This window comes from Drosophila suzukii, chromosome 3 (assembly GCF_043229965.1).
Source record: "Drosophila suzukii chromosome 3, CBGP_Dsuzu_IsoJpt1.0, whole genome shotgun sequence".
Classification (NCBI taxonomy): Eukaryota; Metazoa; Arthropoda; class Insecta; order Diptera; family Drosophilidae; genus Drosophila; species Drosophila suzukii.
Window position 1 is genome coordinate 14573343 of NC_092082.1, and position 22262 is coordinate 14595604.

At 40.5% G+C, this 22262-nt stretch overlaps 4 protein-coding genes and 1 long non-coding RNA gene across 12 annotated transcripts; 3 read left to right on the forward strand and 2 right to left on the reverse strand.

Annotated features, from left to right (window-relative positions):
* The first annotated feature begins 3050 nt into the window (after positions 1-3050).
* Positions 3051-4727, forward strand: LOC108005822 (F-box/WD repeat-containing protein 4). Its single transcript, XM_017069155.4, has 3 exons — positions 3051-3326; positions 3381-3962; positions 4236-4727. The coding sequence occupies exons 1-3, from the start codon at positions 3124-3126 to the stop codon at positions 4675-4677; spliced, it is 1227 nt and encodes a 408-aa protein (XP_016924644.2). The 5' UTR covers positions 3051-3123; the 3' UTR covers positions 4678-4727.
* Positions 4728-5079: 352 nt separating this feature from the next.
* Positions 5080-13254, reverse strand: fbl (pantothenate kinase 3 fbl). Of its 4 annotated transcripts, none has more exons than XM_017069152.4 (7): positions 12832-13254; positions 8225-8403; positions 6712-7004; positions 6520-6645; positions 6277-6453; positions 6080-6215; positions 5080-6012 (listed from the first exon to the last, which is right to left on the reverse strand). In XM_017069152.4, exons 1-7 carry the CDS (start codon positions 12875-12877, stop codon positions 5719-5721), a joined length of 1251 nt encoding a protein of 416 aa, XP_016924641.2. In that variant the 5' UTR covers positions 12878-13254; the 3' UTR covers positions 5080-5718. The 4 variants fall into 4 exon arrangements, with proteins under 4 accessions (XP_016924641.2, XP_016924638.3, XP_016924640.2 ...); XM_017069149.4 differs by lacking the exon at positions 12832-13254 and adding an exon at positions 10835-11398; XM_017069151.4 differs by lacking the exon at positions 12832-13254 and adding an exon at positions 9476-9899.
* Positions 11564-13235, forward strand: LOC139352991 (uncharacterized). 2 transcript variants are annotated; one of them, XR_011604063.1, is made up of 2 exons: positions 11564-12218; positions 12736-13235. It is a non-coding gene; the product is annotated as an uncharacterized lncRNA (long non-coding RNA). The 2 variants fall into 2 exon arrangements; XR_011604064.1 differs by having other exon boundaries at positions 11564-11888.
* Positions 13255-13671: 417 nt separating the features above from the next.
* Positions 13672-15469, forward strand: LOC108005821 (charged multivesicular body protein 7). Its single transcript, XM_017069154.4, has 4 exons — positions 13672-14229; positions 14378-14597; positions 14660-14869; positions 14938-15469. The coding sequence occupies exons 1-4, from the start codon at positions 13759-13761 to the stop codon at positions 15387-15389; spliced, it is 1353 nt and encodes a 450-aa protein (XP_016924643.3). The 5' UTR covers positions 13672-13758; the 3' UTR covers positions 15390-15469.
* Positions 15470-15514: 45 nt separating this feature from the next.
* RhoBTB (Rho-related BTB domain containing) lies at positions 15515-22032 on the reverse strand. 4 transcript variants are annotated; one of them, XM_036814694.3, is made up of 13 exons: positions 21699-22032; positions 19459-19690; positions 19293-19396; positions 19035-19232; positions 18110-18646; positions 17792-18053; positions 17598-17711; positions 17452-17538; positions 17315-17398; positions 17011-17253; positions 16621-16891; positions 16162-16318; positions 15515-16107 (listed from the first exon to the last, which is right to left on the reverse strand). In XM_036814694.3, the coding sequence occupies exons 2-12, from the start codon at positions 19645-19647 to the stop codon at positions 16185-16187; spliced, it is 2223 nt and encodes a 740-aa protein (XP_036670589.1). In that variant the 5' UTR covers positions 19648-19690; positions 21699-22032; the 3' UTR covers positions 15515-16107; positions 16162-16184. The 4 variants fall into 4 exon arrangements, with proteins under 4 accessions (XP_036670589.1, XP_065720538.1, XP_036670588.1 ...); XM_065864466.2 differs by having other exon boundaries at positions 17792-18050; positions 21699-22031; XM_036814693.3 differs by having other exon boundaries at positions 16162-16339; positions 17792-18050; positions 21699-22031.
* Positions 22033-22262: the final 230 nt, after the last annotated feature.

Sequence of the window (22262 nt, forward strand, 5' to 3'; positions counted from 1 at the left end):
AAAGATTTATTTGTGGAATTTCATCATTTCTCTTGTTATTTTTGTCTCATTCAAACAGACCATAGTTATCAGTTGAGCATAAAATACATTGTTGTTGGGTTCTATTTAAATTCAAGAGAACTAAAAGGCTACAAAAGATGAAAACAATGAGTCAGGGGTAAACAAGATTTTTCGGAACTGCGTATGCTATGCGTCATTTTGTTTACTAATACAACATTCAACATTTGATTAGAGTTAGATAAATATTTTTGCCACAATATCAAAACAAACTCAGTTCTCTTCTGTTTTGATCAGGTTTAATCTATACTCTTTATAAAGGTGATAATTGATCACGACCTTTTGAAACTGCAAATAATCTAGAGAATTCTGAGAGTGGAAAATCAGAATATTAGTAATTCTCAGCTGTGAGATTCCTTATTTCTTTGTAGATTCCCAGGTTGATAATGCAACCAAGTGACTTTTAGTTATCAGGTTGGCGAACGTGACTTTGCCTGCGGAAATATTTGTGACTTTGCTCTACAATAACAATAAACTAATATTGTGAATAGCTGCGAATGCTGAGGTCCCACGACTGTCATCTGGTGTGGCGACGTGACGGGGTCTTTCGATTCGCATGTATGCCCCGATTTTTGGCTCTGTGTGTGCTCGAGCGTTTTACCTGTGGCCGAGCACTTTGTTCAGATTATGAAATTGCCGAACGGAGAACGAGAACTGCGCAAAACGCGAAAACTGCTGACGGCTACGTCACCTTCAGATTGTGACTATCAATTTTTGGAGCTCAGTGCCACGCATGAACTTTTCCTAGATACGAGCGATCGCACTAGAACAGACTGGGAAATACCCATTCTGGAAAGTTATTATCATAACAATCTCATGTGGGTTATACATATTTGGGATCATAGTTGATCTAATAAATATATTGATATTTATCCTAAAAAATGTCATGAAATCATTTCTTACGCAATTTGATAAAGGATTTCTTGTGATATTATGATGCATTTTTAAAAGTAATCTAAAAAGAACATAGATATTATAAAGGGTATTTGAAGCTTCGAGGTCCTTAACTCTTTTTAACATGAGACTTAAAGGGTAAAACCTAATGTCATGTACAGTTTGATAAGATTCTAAAGGGGCTTATAGAACGGAACGAACGATCCAGAATGTTTCGCATTCTTAACCAATCTGAGAGTCACAATTCCTTGAACCTGCCAGATGGTTTCCAAGACCATGCATTACCTTTTGACGAACCACTAAAAGCGGTCATAATCTAGTAAGAAGTATGTTAAATGGAAAGTACAAAGGTGTACTAGATATGAGTCTAGCCTGTTACAAATTCACTTTTAAGGTTCTAAAACTTTAAGTGCGTTGACAACCATAAAAAAGACCTGAACAGTGACAGTTACGCTGCTTTCTCTGACCCAAAAATAGCCGTTACACTTTTCTTTGTTATGACTTCGGTTCTATTCTCAAGATTTTCCGTACAGTTCTTTGTTTGATTAACAATTTATTTTCTGCCTTATCTTGTATAAAGTGAATATTGTCTACTACTATATGATATCCTTATGTATTCTTATTTGCGTACTGAAATAAAATAGCGATTTTATCTGGACTTTCTGAATCACTCCAGAAGTTGTAAAACTTTACGTTCCATTTTGCCATGTCTACAAAGCGGAATAACAATTGCCTGTGAGATAGGAGATGCTTTCTAGACAGATCGGACAGTATGTGCGCTATTTCAAGTCAATCAAATGCTCAGTTAAGGTATTTAGCGCAAAAATCTCGGCAGTTTCGTGCCTAATTGCGGAAACAGTGTTCTAAATAACTTTAAATTGTTGCAATTGTATGAGTACGTGATCGTACGCATGGCAAATTTGTGCGTAGAATTGTGTATTTTAGACTTCTGTCCCCAAAATGTGCAGTTCCTGTCTATTTATTTTTGTGTATTTCAGTCGGCTTACATCAATCGATGCGAATCTTTCTAAAATCAACCTTCTGCGTTACAGAAATACTTTTGAAAAGATACCAACTTATTTTTCAAAGTGTCATTTATCGTAGTGGTTCCCTGAGGTCTAGCCTTGATGAGTTAACCTCCACCACAATCAAAATGAATAAATACCTACATAACCAATTTCCATGAATTGCATTTTCTTGTATTGCTCTTTCACAACCGGGGGAAATTGTTATCCATTGAGAACTCAAAGTTCAGATAGTAACTTTTGAAGAGCTTTATGGATCAAAAAAGAGCTGTAGTGATTAATTAACATTTTGTAAGTTGGAATGACGACACTCTGTTTTTGTATTTTATTTAACTTAATATTCAAGAACGCAAAAATTCAAAATTCATATAGCCGCAAAATGCTTATAGATAACCAAAATAAACAAAGTTTTTAATTTCCAGTAAGCAAATACTGTGTCATATTTCCTGAGATAACGATAACTAGACCTGAACATCATTGTGTTATTCGAACGGCAGTTACTAAGAAGTAAACTTTTTTACTGCTTTAAAGTTTTTCAAATAAAGATGAAAATGTAAAAAATTAAGCTGTATTTTTTATTTCGCAATTCCAGGTCAAGTTACGTTATTTTGTGCAACAATGACGTGTATTCAGAGCTCATAAAGAATATCGAGTAAAAGTCAAAATCAATCAAAATCTTCTCGCGAATGGATGATGTCGATTTCTTCGATGGAAATATACTAGAATAAATAAAGACTCTTAATCAGGGACCGTAAATAAGATTTATATGCGATTTTATTTTGAAAGGCCTATTGAGAATTCTGATGTTAAACGTAAGAATAAAACTCTTTTTGGTCTTGTCCACAAAGTAATAAACAATCAGCAAATTTTGAACATAAAAAAACTATATTAACACTTTACTACAAAATACATTCAAAAATCTCATTTGTTTTTATGAAATTAATATCTTAAATAGTTCTTATTTACGATGCCTGCTTTTAAATACGTATTAACGGCCATCAAGTTTAACGGAAATTGTCAAGTGTTGGAAAAGAAGCGTGCAAAAATGGAACAATCGATAGGCAATTATCGCGTTTTGTAGACATATCGACGGAAACCAGATAGAATGCCACCCTAAATTTATAAAGTTATAGCCAAAGATCCAAAGATGCATGCAACCCGTATGGGTTTAAAAGATCTAACCACCGATTGTCTGCTTTGCATCTTTGACTACTGTTCGGAGGCGGATCTTCTGTGCCTGTGCAAGGCGGATCCGGCTCTGGAATATATAATAGACACTCACTACTTCTACCCACTTTCCTACGACCTCCTACTTTGTGGCCACCGGAATAATCCCAGAATCGAACAGAGGTAGGTGATGTGAATAAGTACAAGATTACATCATGGCCCTTGATAACCTTTCAGGAACCGAAAGCGACAGAAAAACTATGAACGGATTCAGGTGTCCAAGAACTGGGTTAGTGGAACCTATTTCGAACGCCCCTACTTCCACCATGCCCAGATGTTTCGCACCAAACTGTGCCTGGAGGCGAACTACCTGTACATTACCCATGCAGGCTACTTACGGAAGTACCGGCGCACCAGCTACGATGCACTGCAGCGTCGCTACGAGGTGGAGTTCAGTACGTCCACCCAAACAGATATCTCCGATTTCGTCAAGAAGCAGGACACCATATTCGCTGGACGGGTGTGCGGGTCGTGCTTTCATTACGATGCCGATGGCATTACGGAACAAAGAATGCATCCGGCCAACGAGTATCTGTACTGCGTGGACTTTGTCAAAGATCTGTTCGCCACCAGCACCGATACCTGTTGCAAACTGTGGCAGCGGAACCAGGAGTTCGGCATGGCGCACTTCGACATGGTGATGAATTTGCCGCACGCCTTCAGATCCCTTGAACTTAGTTCAGATGGCCAGTGGCTATATGGGGGTCTCTACTCGGACAAGGGTGACCGCCGCGCTCTGAGGGCTGTCCACGTGGAAAGGTAATCTTTAATCTTAGGGTATAATGGTTTTCATATTGTCAAACTAAGTTCACTTGGAAACTAATTTGAGTGTTTCCATAGGTGATATTAGATAAACATAGTTAGGGAGTTTATCGAATTGTATTGCTTAACACAATGGTGGTTTAGTTAATACCATACTAATATTTTATTTTAAACAAGAACTTGGTCAATATGTAGAAAAAAGATTTCTTTTGATCATATAACCAACACACTCTTCTTTCTATATAACAACTAAATTGTATTTTTCAACAGTGGCGAGGAAATGGTTTTCAACTCAAACACAATGGCCATTTACGACCTAAAACTGAAAGATGACCAAGTTATTTTCACGGCGAACTTCGACGCAACGTTTAGGATGTTTGATCGACGCATCGATCGAGATGTGGCAATTTGGGAGGATCCCTTCGACTCTTCCTTTTATTCGCTGGAGTACGATGGACTGTATGCGGCGCTGGTCGGCACCAACAGACATTCACGAGTCAATCTGTACGATATAAGAATGCCACAATATGTACAATTATACTTTCCGGGAAGGACGCGAGAGCACAAAGCATTTTCACCCGTGTACAGCCTTGCATGTGATAGCCAATATATGTTTGTTGCCACCGATCATAACCTTCGAGTGTTTGACTTTAAGGCAAACTGTGGAATTCGGAGGGACTACAGCAATATTAACGGACTTATGAAAAGATAATTATATACATCTGATCACCAAATATACTTGTAAAATGTAGAACACCTATATATGTTCAATGGTCATTATTTTCATGGGCCAACATTAAATGTTTAACCAAAAAATAGAAGTTCAAATGCTGTGCTGTATTATAATTCTTATTTTGTTGTGAAAAAAATTGTACCTATTTTATTACTGAATGAGTTTATGATAAAAGTAGATTTAGCAATAAGGATGTAAAGATGTACATTTTTGACTTCTAATTGTGCAATACATTTTACAAATATTAGGATATATTGGAATCAGTAAAGCTATTCCATTTGGAATCTTTCGTTCGATTATGAAAAAATACTATGTAAGCAAAGCATTGGTCAGTCCAAAATTAAATTTTGAATGATTTCTGTGACTCCAAAAGACCAACAGTTTGTTTTAAACAAGTTTTATTGACCTGCCAACAAATTGGATCCTATCATAACATGACCACAAACTTATATTCTAAAAAGAAACTTTAAAACATCCACTTAAATCATGTACACAAACGATAGGGTAAAAACTTATAGGTATACATGAATATTGTCAAAGGACATGGGCATATCATTAGGTGTATGCAATACATGCTCTTGAACTATTTGTTGCGCGCGAGACTTTCAATTACGGTTCCATTGTCAAGTATTTGTAATACTTTTCCGAGAGCTAACATCTATCACTGTAGAAAAGAAACTAAAAACTACCGAAGATTGTAGAAGATTGCAAGGTAGTAACATATGGTAAAATGTTACACGGAGGAAAATTAAGACATAAATTGTGGTTCGGCATTTGATTGGGCCAAAATTCGTTGCTTGCTAGCAGGCACTTTATCCATTCAGTAATTTCATGCATTTACATTTTGTGCGTCCTCAAATTACAACTAAAGCCGAGAGAGAATTACGATAAATACCGAGATAAACTGCGAAGGATCAAAGTCATTGCCATTGCCTTATAGATCTTAGGTCTACTGTACAATGCACTACAATCGGATGGCCCACATCGGGTGCCTTCGGGAGGAACATGTGGTTACAGCGACTATCTAGTGGAGTGTTTGCTTGTGGGTGCCTTCTCTGGTGGCTCATCCGCCGAGGGCAGCGTCGTTGCGCCCTCGCCGGCATTTGATGCTGTGTGGATGGGATGCTCCACTCCATCGTTAAGGGCGGCTGCCAGCTCGCCGTTGAATTGGAGCAGACAACCCAGCGCACCAAAGTACCCCTCGTGCTCCAGGAAGAGACCCTTCATTGTGCCATTGGACCAGAACTCCATGGCGTAGGCCAATAGCTTCATGGAAATGGGGTTCACTCGCAAAAAGTTGCCCACAAAGACGACCTGGAAAGGATTAATATGTAAGGTTAAGTTTAAGTATTGGATCTTTAATATTGTTTTAAAATCTTACCCTATCGATCTTCTCATTCAGCGCACACATCCTTGCTATGGAGCCAATATTGTTCGTTATTGTGACCAGTGTGGCGTTGGCCAAATCTTCACGTGATACTGAAACACGTTTGTCATTGAGGTGCATCTGGCCAAAGCTGGAAATGGAAAGCATATTCATAAATGGTTGCCTGTGCTCTCACTTCCGGGATAATTTACCTGGACGCCACCAAATCTCCGGGCAGACCAAAGCGGTTGTAATCGCCGCCATAAATATCCTTAACTAATTTGTCCACCTTCCTATTATCGCCCTTGGTGGCAAGTTGGATAGCCTCTTCGAAGGATGTGCAGCCGGTGAGGAGGCAACACAGTCCCAGGAATGTACCGCCGCCCAAACTAAACAAACGAGAGACAAATCGAGATTAAAAATGTGTAATGGGTGATGAACAAAAGCGTACTTACCTTGTGCCCGAAATGCGCTTGTAGTTGTCCGGACCGTAGACCGCCAGGATGGAGACTCCGGATCCGACATTCACCAGAATGAACGGGAACGGTTGCGAAAAGTTGAACTGTCGCTTCTCGCTTTTTCTGCCAAAATGTTTGGTAAATTAAAATCGTTAGAAACTCCTCGTAGCCAGCACTTACTCCACTTACAGAATGTCACGTGCGTTTTCGTAGTAATAGCACTCGGTGCGATTGTGCAGGTCGGCGAAGAGGATGCCCTTGATGAGCGTGTCCAGCTCGTCGAATTTGGCCAGCTTCATGTTGACTTGATCACGGAAATCCTGCTCGAACTTGAAGGCTCCGCCGCCGGTCGCGCAAACCGTGGTCACCAGCTCAGCCATGCCCTTCTGCTTGGCCAGCGACAGGAAGTTGCCCATGTCGGTGGTCTGGAAGCGAATGAAATGCAAGGAGCCACGTCTCTTACGTATCTCGACATTGTCCATCTAAAAGGAAAGTAAGGGGGTGGAAAATCATTTAGTAAAAACGTTTAAAGAAGCCATTTATTTGTAATATATTTAACTCATAGTATCAGTATAATTTTTTTTTAATGAAAACGTATCCTTCCTAGGGCTTTTCAAAAGAATTTGTAATGATACAAATGGTTATATCACTTCGCAGACAGAGAAAGAAAATGAGTTCTGTAAATATGAAAATTAGACTTCAGAACCCATTACAAAATAAAAATGGAGAGTACAAAAGTCAACGTTCACATAGCACAAGCTTTCCAAACTGTTTCTGGGGTATAAACTGTACATATATACGGTCGCCATTATAATTTAAAGTATCCAAAGTCCAAGTACAAGGGTAATTTGTACCAAATTAACAAATTAAACTACCCAGCAACGGAAGTTTCTATGATTTGGGATAGGTGTTTGAAAAAGTGAGAAACCTTTTGTGCTAGTCTTTGAATAATTAACCATTTTTGGGGTAGGGCATTTACCCCGACTTTCTAACTAGACCATTTGATTAAGTATCGAACTTTTACTCTTACTACGCTCTTTCGCATTTCACCTACGCAAATTTGATACACTAAATAGATTCTTTAGTATTTTTTATTATATAGCCGCCGAATGACCTATTTTCCAATATCCGCTTTGATGATTGTGTTAACTACTTTATAAACGTTTGTTAAAATCAAAACAAAGCTAACGTATTAACTTAAAAGTGAATCACTTGGCTCTAAAGGTAAACAAAGGAATCTTATTTGTGCGAGATTAGCGTATGGTACACGGAAAATAAAATCAAATTATCAACAGAAATTAAAATACGTTTTACAATTGAAAACTGTTTGTATAATCAACCACTCTCTCCCTTTTGTCAAGTCTAAGATTAAGTGTATAAAAGTAATAAATTAATATACTAGTTTACACTTTTGTTTTCTGTGTAGGCGTGTGTGCGCGAGAGTGAAGGTCACCGCAGAGGCACTCACACTCGAAAACCCTGGCACCCGTAACCGTATTCAATCACCAGACGACCCGTTCCGACCCGCCAAAGATGACTTGTTGACTGGACGCGCAAATATCGCGACTCGGGGCGCTGAGATTGATAATATTTCAGATGATAATACCGATGCTAATGGTCCGCGTCAGAGCGTTTTGTTACAAAATCGCACATCCACATTCCGCAGTGGCGAATATACATTTCTATAGTGGGATCATCTCACCTGTAGGTGCGTATCTCGATGTCCGGTTTTGCCGTATGCCGAGTTTTTGGTTAAGTAGCGCCGTATATTTCGCAAGATACCAGCCTCGCGATCCTGCTCATCCGGCGTTATATCCTTGGGCTCGAAGTAGACCAACTTCGTGAGGGTTCCGCCGATGTCCATGCCGAACCATGGCATCGCTGAAAAGGTAGAAACGCCAAAAATTAGTTATGTGTTCATTTTGATAATAATATATTTTTGATAGGTCCTTTAACTCTCTCTTTATCGATGGAATTATAAACATGACCCACCTGCACCCGTAAAATAATAACAGCAACAGCCGAAAGGAGGTTTTGGGTGGCACATTTTCGTAACAAACGAATTTTGGGCGGCTCTGTAGACTCCCAGGATTTTCACAGATACATTGCAAAAATTTTTAGTGTTTTAATAGAAGCGAATGTCAAATTTAGATTAGTTCCTTGAGTTTAACAACCAGGGCTGAAAATATTTATGGTGTTGCAACACTAAATCGTAAATCTGATTGACTTGTAATAACAAACCTGTCCCAAACCAACTACGACAAACATGTTCGGGAAGTTTGTGACACAGATTCAATGGCAAAGCAACAAGTTTAAAAACATTACAAGAGCAAAAAGAAATCGAACCTCAAGCTGCTAAATGTTTGAAAGCGGTTCATGTTCATGGTGTCAAGATCAAATCGGCGCCAAACTATGTCACAATACAGGTATGCTAGAGGTTGTTGTATCGCTTGTACTTCACATTATCTGTTTATCATATACAGTAGATATTGGCTAATAGAAAGTAATCATAAATCGAAGTATGATTTTAGAGTTATACTCAAGTAAGAGAAAAAAATTAAAATACATTAATTAAATTCAATATTGCAATGGGTACCTAAATATCACCTTATTTAAAACTATATGTTGTAAAAGTTTTGGATCGAGAAATACGAACCTAGATTTACTTATGTACTTTATAAGATAATTCTGGGATTTTAACTCATATCTATCTGAACAATCTTAGAACTAGGCTGAATCAAAATGAATGGGAAGTCTGTACTGAACTTTTAACATATTCGTCGGATTCTAGCCCATCTGTCTGAACAATCTTAGAACTAGTCAGTATTATAATGAATGGGAAGCCAATTCATCATTTTTTCTGTGCCGATTGACTTCTTGTTTAATAAATCTTTGAGTAAAGGCTTCACTGCTCTGTGCGCTGAACGAAATTGGACTTTGAAAGTGCACGAACCGCTCTTGATGATGAGATCAAAGATCGATGTAAAATGCAGGGCCTCCGGCATGATGTAACCCTTGGATCTATGGTTTATTCCGACCGCCTGTAGGTTTATTCCGTCCGAGTGTAGAATCCGCTGCACATAACACAGTCGTGTAATCACTGTTAAACGCGTTTCGTTTTGTTTTTTATTCCACTTCACCCAGCCCAGGGACCCGGGCAATGCGTATTTAAGGTGTATATTCCAGCTACGGAGCTTTCGTTTCGTTTCGATTCGGTTTCAGTGTGGATGTCTATGTGCGAGTGAGTGTCTATAACTTTGGGTTCATTACGAGCACAGTTCGCCTGTATGCTATGTAGATTGCTTAAACCGGAAACATTTCACTCGGTCGCCACAGGCACAGCAAAAGCCACAACCACAGCCAAGTGCGACACGTCGATGGCTCCAACTGAATGACTGACTGGCTGCCGGATAATATATTAGCCGTAAACAGCTGAACACTGGCGAAATGGGGAGTCGTATGGAATCGAAATGAACGCATGTGCTCAGCGAGCGGGTAAACACACCTTTCTTATCTGCCCTCCGGCGCGGAGCACGCAGCTTATCGTGGTCTGGTATTGCCTGATTTGACCAGGGAATTGACCATTTAGCGGGCACCACCTTACACTACACCTACATACAAGTAGGTGTATATTTCCGCCAAATTCACCCGATCTTTACTTGCCGATCAGCAATTCCCGAGGTCCCCCGCTGGGTTTATCTAATCTGTCGGTTAACTTGTTCTCTATTTATGTACCCACTCCAAAGCTTTCAACAATCTTAACTTTAGACTAGATGAAGTCAAGAGACCGGCGATTTTCGTCTCTTCATTATGTACTTTATAACCGACAAAGTCTAAGTACGTTTTTGTTTATTTGTATGTTTAGCAAAAAGACATGCTGAGTTTTTAGAAATTTCGGCGGGTTCAATAGACGATAATGACAGAGATATGTCAGTAAAAAATGTCTGCTTAAAAATGTACAAAAAACTTATGTTTGGGAATCAAAAAAAATCCTTCGCTCAGTTTACAATGTTGTCCTTTTTTTAAATTAATTTATGAGAAAATTATTTCTTTAAATTATAACTTTAGGAAATTCAAAGAATTTTCATCTTCTATTTGTGAATATACAGTAAACAAAATGAATAAATATACAGTTGCTATAATATACAAAGATCCTTCAAATTGTATGGAAAAGAAAGTGTACAAGGTTTCATTTCGACCAGTTGAAGTCTTTGGAAGATTAAATATACTTTTTTAAAAATTATATATCATTTTGAATGGAAAATCGGAGTACTGAGTTATTGGCGTCTTCAAGGATACTCTGGCAACTTACACATGAGTTCGTCGCCTTGAGGAATCTGGATGGCGGGAAACATTTGATCGGCGCAGGAGGAGGAGGAGCAGGTGCTGTGGCACCTCATCCTCTCGAAAAGCCCTGATTCCGCCTCCAGCTCGATGGGATCTCTGTCGTCTGAGGGCGTTCCAAGGGACTTGCCTTTGGCGCCCAGGGCCGATCGCCACGAAGCGCGCCATGAGTTTCGCTTCGCTGAGATCACAGGTGAGGTTGGCGGACTGGGGCTGGTAGGTTTCTTATCGTTATGCAATTTCAATATTTTCAAATTGAATGAGTATTTCGAGCTGCGCGTGGGGACTTTCATTTTGTTTGCCTAATTATTTTTTATTTTTCCAGTTTTTTTTTTGCTGACACCACAGCGTATATTACAAGTTCAGAGACGGGCACTTATCACAGGCGGGGAGTGTGTGGATTGGAACATTGGTCAGTCGCGGAAGATGTTTGTTTGCTCAATTCATCGGTTTCTAAATCGCTGGTAGTGAGTGAGTGGCGGTGGCGACAACTGGCGATCGCGCGATCCGATCCCATCCGTTGTTGACCGTTCGAAAACAGACGTGAAACGCGTTTGAATGAAATTTTACTGCCCGAAGCGGCGGCAGCGGCTGCGCTGCGGCTTTCGCATATGTATAAGCTCCAGACGAACTCAGCGCCATGTGTACACTGTACATATGCTTTGGCTGTATTAATGAGCGGACATCGGCGAGCCGAACCCAAACTTAATCATTACGAAAACACATTTAAAACACAGCCAGACCAGAGCAGCGACGACCCAGTGTGAACCCTACGACGTCTGTGGATCGGTATTACGTCCGACCGCCTTTGCATTTACCTCGGCGACTACCCCTAGGTAACTTGGTAAAATTCCCAGCCAATGCATAGTCAATCATCTGGCCATCCATGGACGCACTTGTGGCTTTACACTCTCTCTGCAGGCGCAGAGGGCGTGATAAGAGCCCTGATAACGTCCCCAAATGGTACAAATTCCAAACGGAGAAACCTCCCAAAAAAGCTTCGGGCCCAGAGAGCTGAGATGGTAAGACAAACCCCAATCATTCGTACATTTGTTTGGGGGAAAAGTACTAGCCGTTCTCCATATGCAGACACTGATTTCGATTATAACTTAATTGGCCATACGTGTTAATTGTGATTTACAAGCTAATCTTATCGTATATCTGGTTGTGTAACTAGTACAAAGCATAAAATCTGACCAAGCGATATAAGTAGGGTATTGCAATGATTTTGTGCAAATAGATCACAGTCATAATGAAGTATGCCATATCTGCGGCAGACCGGAGTATTATAATCACATATTTGCTGAACAGGCGATATTCACGCTATTAAAAAATTCCGTTCTTATTACAGGGTAAGCCAAAGAAATAAACATAGTTCAAAACCCACAGCTGTGCTCAAAATAATAGTTGTGGGGATATAAAATTAAAAAATCTACTTTTTTTTTGTAAAAGTGAGAGTTATTAAAGGTAATTTAAGAATATTTTTAACATAGTTCGAATTGCCTTACAACCATTTTTGTTTTTAAGTTAAGAGACTTTTTTTTTAGGGAAACCCCTTTAAAACAAGATTGCTAGATCCCGCCAAATAGACATCACTGAATCTTTATTGTTGGGTTTTTGGCTGCCCAGCATCATGTGATTACTTTCTAAACAATGTTAGACTCTCACTCATAGTACTTAATACCGTAGAGGTTTATGGCTAAGATAGTTTATAGGCAATGAATCATTTTTGTTGTCCAGTCGAACTATGAAATGTTATCTATACTCATATCGGTATACTAGAAACTTAGTTTTCTATCAGTTAATTAATTTCATTTTAGATATTCGTTATCTATGTGATATCTTAGGGAAATCTAAATTTCTTTGTAGAAATATAAATCACAGAGATCTTCCTTAGTGGTTCGTCTATTGGACTTTGCTAGATGCAGTCGCAATCTTCCAGAGTTATGCTAAATCACGACTTACCCCTCGCCAACTGATTGCGCAGGTTAATCTGTTCGTCCTCCATCATGATGATTCGCAAGACTCAATTGGACGGAGTCAGTGCACCGTGTAACAATGGACAATCTGGAGAATCGCACGCACGTCGAGATGCTCCGGCACTTCTGGCAATCAAGATTCTTCCAGATCTTGGAGGGAAAAGCGGGTCCGTGGCGAAAGAGGCTAAGAACGTGACTCAGGGGCTGCTGGGATGTGCTGCTCTCATCGATGCTGCGGGAATCCTTGCTCGGCCAAGTTAGCTCCGTGCTCCATGCATTCCCGGGGTCCTCTGGATTGGTGTTACTCTGCAATGCCAAGGAAAGCCGTTTCGAATTCCACGCACACTCAACAAAAACTTCAAAACAAAATTTTCGTCAGAAGTTTTTAATCTAGTAGCCTGAATTGGAACAGCTGATTCGGGATGGGGAGAAAGTAAATCGATATCCAAATTATCGAGAAACCCAGTGCTGGAAAGCGAGATGCATGTATTTATATTTTTAAAAGCAAGCTTAAAAAATTAAATTAAATTATAATGTAAAGATGACATATTAATTTTCAGGTTTTCTTTATTGCATATTAGATAATTAAGGCATTTATTTTATTAATCTATTAAGCAATGTATTTATTAAAAGAGTATTATATTTCACTTCTTTAAAACGTTAAGAATTTTCTTCAAATTTTATTGCCAAATTTTCTTACTTAGTACTGTATATATAAAACAATCCCGTGCTCCTAAAAATATATTTATCTATGATTTCAAATAAAATCAAATATAACTGTTTTATTTGAATTTTGTTTACAAGCTGGGAACATAATCATTCATTATGCAACACTGCGCAACAGCTGATAGCCAAAACACAAACACAAAAGACGCGCAATTTTTATAATCTTGGAGAAATTAAGGATTTAAGGATGAGCCTTGCAAGCGGTGACCAGGAGAATGGAGCGGGTCAATTCAGATTTCCTGAGAGCTGGAAGGACAATGCCAGAATGCAGGTGCAGTTCGCTATGTTTCGATCGCGACACCTGGGCACCGAGGACTACGACGGAAAAATGAAATTCTGGAAGGACCTGATCGCGAAGTACTTAAAGTTTTCCGGCAGACCCATCTTCAGTCTACGGGATCTGCAACTGCAGTTTATGCGGGGTGACCAATTGCCCGCCTGTTTGGACACAGTGATATCCGATATGCAGCAGACGAAACAGATCCGGTCTCGCAGTGAATTCGAACATGATCCGGCGAATTCCTGGAGCGGCTGGCTGGTCAACAGCCTGGTAAAGCGACCCCTCTCGTGGAGCTGGTCCAAGATCAAGCACAGCGTGGTGGGGGAGGACCTGGAGGCTTCCTCTTTACTGGAATGGATTCACCTTGATGTCTTAAACGTATGTATCAGTTTATATTATACAAGTATTTTGCAACTACATATATAGCACCAATATCTGTTGCATTGTCCATAAGATATCTAAATATATCCTCACAATATACGTTTATAATACACATAAGAAATTCGAACCCTGCATATCTTTACAGAGCACTTGCGACCTCATAACCGAAAAAGTCTTATCGGAAAACAGCGGAAAACTCCTGCATTTCGAGGCCTTCAAGTCCCTTTGCAAGGCTCAACAAGTGCGCATCCATTCAGACAAAGATTTCTGCGTTTGCTTGCTGGCCTTAAATGTTCGCCAAATCGTTGGTCTGGAATTTAAGGTGGAAAAGGGACAACGCCAAATTCACTTGATCAAAATTCCAAGTAAGATATGACAGTTATATATCCAGTTATATATTCTTCTTCATGGACAATCTTTAATGTAGAAAAAGACGGCGATGATCTCAACATAAGCCAAGAAGATCATGCCGTCCACAATCTCCAGAATACGCAGGCCCAGTTACTCAAGCAATTAGAAGAATTGGAAGAAGATATCAAGGTAAACGATGAAAAAGCACGTCAGTACTTGAAGGAAAACAAGCGGCAATTGGCCAAGACGTACCTACGAAAAAGGCATTTATTGGAGAAGAATCATGGTAGGTTCTCATTCAGAAGGTCTTTATTTTAGTTATGCAAGTAATGTTCATTTATTTTGCTTTAACAGAACGTCGCAGCCTTGCTTTGCACAACATCGAATCCCTTTTGTGCAGCGTGGATGAGGCTCAAAACAGTGGCGTTGTGCTAGACGCCTACAAAATTGGCTCAAATACCCTTAAGAAGGTGCTTTCGGATTCTGGCTTGAAGTACGACAATGTCGACGAAGTTCTGGCCGATGTGCAGGATACTCTCGACCAGCACCGAGAAGTGCAGGATGTCTTGTCCACTAGCGTTGTCGAGGGAGCGAGCCAAGAGGAGGATCAACTGGAACGGGAATTGCGGGAACTGTGCGGCGAATCATCGCAATCTACCTTCGGACCACTCATCAATAACAACGAAAAACCGGAGGTTGTGATCACTGATGAAGAGATGATTGCCATGCTCCAAGATCTGGAGGTTGAGGATGGAACTGTGTCCCAAATGAGTACCAGAACCGCGAAAGCTATACAGGGCCTTTAAAATGCGTTTAAATGTTTGTTGTTTTTTTAATGGCATGTGAACTGTTCTTTTACTTAAGTTAATAAATGAAATGTAAATTATTTACCATGAGGACTTATTTTTAAAGGAAGAGAAGCCAAGAACACTTGTTCGTAATTGCTTTATTCTATCATTCTGTACAAAATGCGTCCTTATCATAAAGTATTGCTTAGGGCTATGGCTAGACAAATGTTTCCGTAAGTAGGAATTCAAAAATATACATACATACATGTCTTAGGTAAAGGTACAAATATAAGGATATACACATGTCTGCGTCCTATTCGCTTCCCATATTCCATGGAATCGTGCAGAACAAGATGAGTGTACACCGATATATCGTAAGGCAATACAGCGATATCGCCGAGGTGCATGTGCATACTCGTTTATGCTTTGCATTATATATAGGCGTATAAATATAAGAAATCCGAAGCACTTTGCAGTATGCTCCTTTGTTCTGGGTCGAGCTATGTTGGACTTATGTATTAGTAATCACTAAGGCAAATTTGCGCTCTATATATTGCGTAATGTCAAAAGCAGACGCGCCACTCCCTCAACTCCATTCCCAGCCGCTATACCCGCCCACGTCAAGTCGAATGTACTTGAGGTTTGTTATGTGTGGATTTGGAAAAGTATCAAAATACTTAAAATCGTACAGATGAAACAGATCAGGACCGGCAGGATCACAATGAAGCGCAGTGATCTAAAAAAGTTATATAGGTATAACATATTCCATCCCTTTAGATAGATTACGCACCTTCCTTGCCCGAGGGCTGGGTGTCAGAGATTCAGGTCCATGTCTGCCTCCAGGTCGATGTGATTGATCGAGTTGCCAGCGCTGTTGAAGATCTGATTATCGGCATTGCTGTTCTCTGCGGTTCCACCACTTGCATCTCCGCTGCGCTTCGATTTACCTAACAGCCAGCAAGAGAATACTTTGACCAAATGTCGCACATTAATATTACGATGATGGAGTTGTCGTTGTAAATGAGCAAGGAAATCAAAAAGGAAAGGAAAACCATAACGAGACACCTGGCTACGAGTACAAACCGTGATACGTACAATATATATCCTCTAGCGCTAGCAATTAAAGAAGAATTATGTTGGCTGAAACTAAAACCTGAGCTGATCCTCCGACTGGAGTATTGGGTCTGGGATGTCAAGTGTGCTGGGATGTGGAGCATATACATAGTACCGTAGAAGTGGAAACACTTACCACCCGTGAAGCACAGACAGCCCTCGTCATCGCTCGGCGACTCGCGCCTCGAGCTCTTCAGCTTCAGCTCCTTGTTCAACTCGTTCAGGCAGCGCTGATAGTAGTCGTAGTCCTTCAGATACCAGACTGGAGGCCAGCGGTGCTCCCGCAAATACTCCTGATTATCCTGATGCAGCGCCTTCAGGCCCTTGAGTGAGAACTTACAAATAAGGTTGTAATTGACGCAAAGGTACGACATGCACCACTCGGCCAACTGATGTGCGTTGTGCAGCTGGGGAAAGAAGTTTAAGGAGTAGTTATAAATTTAAATCAAGCTACATTTGTTCTGGGAAACCTCTTTAGCGGTTAGTTTATCTTATAATCTTCTATCAGAAATCTATATTTTTCTACCTTTACTGGCTCCAACAACTTTAGACAGTGATCCACCGTTTCATTGGTTTCGTTCTGGGAAATCAGAGTGAGATCTTCGATAACGCGGCACTCAACCAGGTTGAGCAGCCGCGGCAGGCATAGCCGGTTGGCCAGCTCCAGTAGATTGAGGCACTTGACGGCCGAGATTGGCGGAATCTGGTCAGTATACAGGTAGCACAGCAACTTGTGGAATGTGTAAATTGTAACCCCAGGGAATACGATCTGAAGTGAAAGGATTTTGCATTAGCATAGAGGATTTTAAGGATCTTTTGACCGATCCTACCACATTGGAATGCGCCTCACGAAAGTCGCCCAGCAACATTGCGCGCATAACATCACAACGGCCAACGAGCACAGCGCGGTGGGCCTGTAATTTAGTTTAATAGTTTCGGGATCTAAGGTTATTTAGGGTATCATCACCTTCATCAAACCGTCGTCCAATTCAAAGGTGACATCGCTGAAACAACCGTCACCAATGCAATGCCTTTCCATGCTTTCTTTTATGCGCTAAAATAAAATAAAGGAAATCATAATGTGTGTACATCAGAAGATATATAAGTGCTTACAAGACAAATGTGCGGATTTGGCTCATCGCTGGAGGTTTCCATAACGGTCTGAGGCCTCGAAAGTAGCTGAGTCAGTTGCGGCAGTTCTAGCAGATCGGCAGCTTCTCTAATTTCCTGCCAGTCCAACATAATAATAGATTAAACTTAAATACTATCAAATTCCAGATTCACAGTACTGGCAAGCATAATACTACCTGGAAATTATTGCAATCCTTGTCAATGGTACCGGTATAAATAAATCTCAGGCACTGATGCAAAGCTTGTGGAGAGATGAGTTTGCTGAGAGTGACTATTGTCTGCAGGCCATTCACACCCCGTTGGTTCTCCACGTGCACCAGGCGAATGCTCTGCAGGACCGGATGATGCAGCTCCCTGTACAAATCGTTCGACCGCTTGGACTCCATCAGAGGTAACGCCTGATAACTGGAGCGGCGCTTCAAGTGTTCCCACATGCTGCTAAAGTGAAAATAACCTTAACGATTAGCCATTTAGGAACAGAAGTCCAGACCCACCGTTGTGTGCGTGATTCGTAACGAATCAAGGATTCAGTGTCGTCATTGAAGTCCGCTATGGTGGCCTCCCCGAATGTGGAGCTGACCATGCTAGACTCACTGCTGCTCCGCCCGCCCATGTCGGTCAGCTCCGTGCTTAGCAGGCGCTGGAAGATGCTGGACGCGGCGGCCAGCATGAATCTGTGCACGGCGAACTTGGTGCCACCCCCTCCGACCAGGACCAGGTCGGTGTAGGCCTGCGACAAGAACATGTTGTAGATGTCCTGCCGATAGTGCCCGACCATTACGGTGACCTCCGGTGGTGGGGGCTTTGGTGGCCGGAACGGCGCCTGCAGCAGCGGCTTCTGTACCTTCTTCAGGTTCGTCATCCAGAATCGCTGCTGTCGGCGCGCAATCAACGCGGATCGGATGGCATTTTCAAAGACCTCGTTCACCCCAAAGTAGGTGAAGACACTGGTCTCGTAGTAGGCCACTCCCAGCTCCTTGGCCACGGCACGAGCCTCATCCGGCATCACCAGGTCACTCTTCAATGCGGCCCTGTAAAATAATTCATTTTTAAATGAAGAAATTGAAGTATTTTTACAGATACAACATTTTCCTATAAAATAAAGTCAATAAAAATTGTGCATACTATTAAAAGTGCTACGAAAAGTTACTTACAGTGCTCCCAACTATACTTTTCAATTCAATTAACTCAAGAAACCCCTTAATTTAGCTTTAGACAAATGATATTGAATCGCAGCAATCACGTAAAAGCGGTTTTTCGCAGTTCGATAACATTGAAAAAGCACTTAAGTGTTTTCATTAAAAAGCTAAAAATAAATTGCTACCTAAAGAATAATTCAATTATTAAAAAGACCCCCAAATTTTTAATTTGAAAATGAAAACTATAGAGAACCGGCTGAAACCTGTTAGCTAGGCATACCGAACAAAGGTTCCCTTCTCGCCGAAATACGAGAGATAGTTCTCGTCGCGGTACATGTAGCGCAGGTCGTTCTTGCAACCGACTAGAATTACGGGCACATCCGGACAGAAGCGGCGAATTTCCGGATACCACATCATCTTGCAGTTGCGCAGGGAAATCGGACTGGCAATGGAAAAGCACAGCAGCACCACATCGGATCTGTTGGTCAAGGAGAAGACTATAGTTTTCTAGATTGGACGCCTTGAAATGGTCACCAACCTGCCGTAGGCGAAACGTCGATCCTTGTCGTGGTCACCAAATGTGTCCCAGAGACGAAGTGAGACATTCACTCCGTCCACCACCTCCCACGATCGCTCGAGTACCTTTAAATAGAAAAAAGCAGGAGTACTTTGGATGCTTCTGAACAAGTTGAATGGCAACATACATCTTTATATATGCGATACTGATCGATGGCCCACACGGTCGGCACATGGGTTGAAAGTAGCTGGGAAAGCGAGACGTGCTTGTTGCAGGCTCTGGCGCAGATCAGTCGCGTCTTGCCCACCGCCGTGTCCCCCACCAGAACGCACTTCACCAACTCTTGGTGCGGTTGCTCGTTATCCATTTTGGGCATGCACTTAGGCGCTAATTCAAATGCCACGACTAGTTAATGGAATCTGGAACGGAAAAAATATGGTTGGATTCATTAATTAAGAAATAAAATAATTTAAAAACATATTACTTTAAATTTAATAGAAGTTTTAAGGATAGACAGGTTAGAAAAGAACAATCAAATATACAACACTTCTAAAAACACGTTATTTGTTCGGATTTCTTTTTATTATGTTACAAAAGTAAACTGCGTAGAATCGCTATCACTGCAATGCTTTTACGTTTTGGTAAAGTCTATCGCTGATGCTAAATAATTAATTAAACAAAGTATCGTCTGCATGGCATATAGTGTGAAGTCAAGTTATTCTAATAAGTGCCTAATTCCCCGTTGAGCAGTTTATGGAGTTTGATTGATCAACTTGATTAACTGCTTTGTAAAGTGAAAATAATTTTGTAAATGGATTTCAATACAGACACCAAAACTTTTCTACAATATTGGAAATACCTATTGTTTAGTCTATACTATAGACTAATATAGACTCTATAGACCTTCCGTTTGTTTATGTTTATCACATGGGAAAAACTCAATGGGCTATCATAAATCCCGATTTCCACGCCTACCATTCACACAAGCTTCTCAGATTTATATTTTTATGGGAACTTCGGTATCATATATGTACCGAGAAATCTATTGAATCCAGTTACCGCAGGCTATAAAATCCGACGCATTCATTGACCCCCATTCTACTTGTCACGAAGGAAGTTGAATCCAGTGTATCAGATACGGAGCGATAAGCTCTTTTGGTCTCTAATTGAACTTAATTGGGCCTGCACTAAAAATATCTGCCATCAATCTTCCAGTCGCAATGAGCACGCTTCTTCCTGCGTGGCCCACGCTGCATGGGAATCCATTGTCCGATCTTCCCGACGAGCTGCAGTCTATTTTCGGAAGCGGTCCAAACCCAAAACAATAACAATACAATTGAAGACACTTTGAGTGGTCGGGCAGCCAATGTGGGCGTTATTTTCTACAGGAGTGCTTTTATCCGAAGACTTCACATTTCATTCCATTCTATAAACATGGACGGACGTTCACCCTAAGAATTATATTGCAATCGGTTCCTTTGTTTATGGCTTTTATAGGTCCCATATCAACATATCTTTTTCTTACAAAAAAGTATGAGGAATCACTAAAAGCTATTATAGTTATTATGTTATACCTGTCTTTCCATGTTATAAATGTTATTATATTGAATTCTATTTGTTAGAAACGTAAATATTTTCCTAATACTGAAGGAAATTATAATCAAAATATTACAACATTTTTCAAGATATGCAAATATTCAAAAAAAAAATTGGGTGTTCTAATTTTTATTAAGTATACTTAATAAAAAGTTAGCTTGCTTAGGTATTTAAGGATTAAAATTAAATTTTTTTATGGTGTTTCCTTATTCCAACGGTAAACAATGGATATAGAAAAGAGCCAACTTGAAGTTTAGATTGTAACATATTTCCGCAAACTATAATCTTTAATCCCCATTTAGCACGTGCAAAGTAAATTTATTTATAGCCAGGATCTAAGTAATTCATCATGCGAGGTGTGAAACTGGTCAGGTAATTAGACATTGGGCATTTCGGTTCGCGAGAAGCATATTAGCATAATTAACGTTCATATGTATTTTACACACCGTCATAGCGGCAATCTTTGGGTTATTTTCTGCCATGTCTGGGAAGTCTCCTTTTTTCAATTTTGCCAGCTTATTGATTTTCTCGTGCCATTGCAAAACGGTCATTGCAAACGTTACCAAACCCACACAAGCACACGGGGCACAGGCACAGGAAGTTTTTAGAGGGGATCTTGAAGTTCCCACTCCACAATCCGGCCAAACTTGGCCCCACAAAAAAGAAAAACGATAAATCGTTTAATTTAAGACCATATTTAAGCTTTACGCAGCAGCACTTGCACTTTTTCGCACAAAACCCACTTTCGTGGGTAAACAATTTGATTAGAACTTAATTTGACTGCTGGTCGAAACTAAGCAGATTTATCTCCCCGGACAGTGCGGAACTCACCTCTGGAAACGCCTGATCCCACGAATTATACGTATTTGCCTCAATGTTCTTACTTTTGCGTATTGCACTTATCAACACGCACACCAAAGCACGGCATTTTACAACAATTTGCATTTATTTCTGCACCCACACACCGATGGCGACGCAGTTTGTGGTCCGCAGGCACACACTTTACGGCTGGGATTGGGATGGCGAAAAAATGGCATCGCCGCAAAACTGGCTGACGACTGCGGCGGATTAGCGAGTGTTTGTTTTTTTGTTTCAATAAAATAAAAAAATAAAATGCAGTTACAGCCCGCAATTCTTCTATTTGCAGTCGGCCAGTGTTGGACAACTGCGGCGGGAGCGACCGTGGCGTTGCCAGATGATCTGAGAACGGGAATTCACGGAATATTTATTTTTATAACGCTTTTTTTAGGGTTGCTGCAGGTGCTTGATATTCCATTATTCAAAATGGATCGGAAATAGAGAATCTTTTGAAGAATTAGCCAATTTGTACAGGTTTTCTTGGCATTGACTTTCATGCTTTTTTATTAATGAAAATATTTTATTTTATAGAATAAC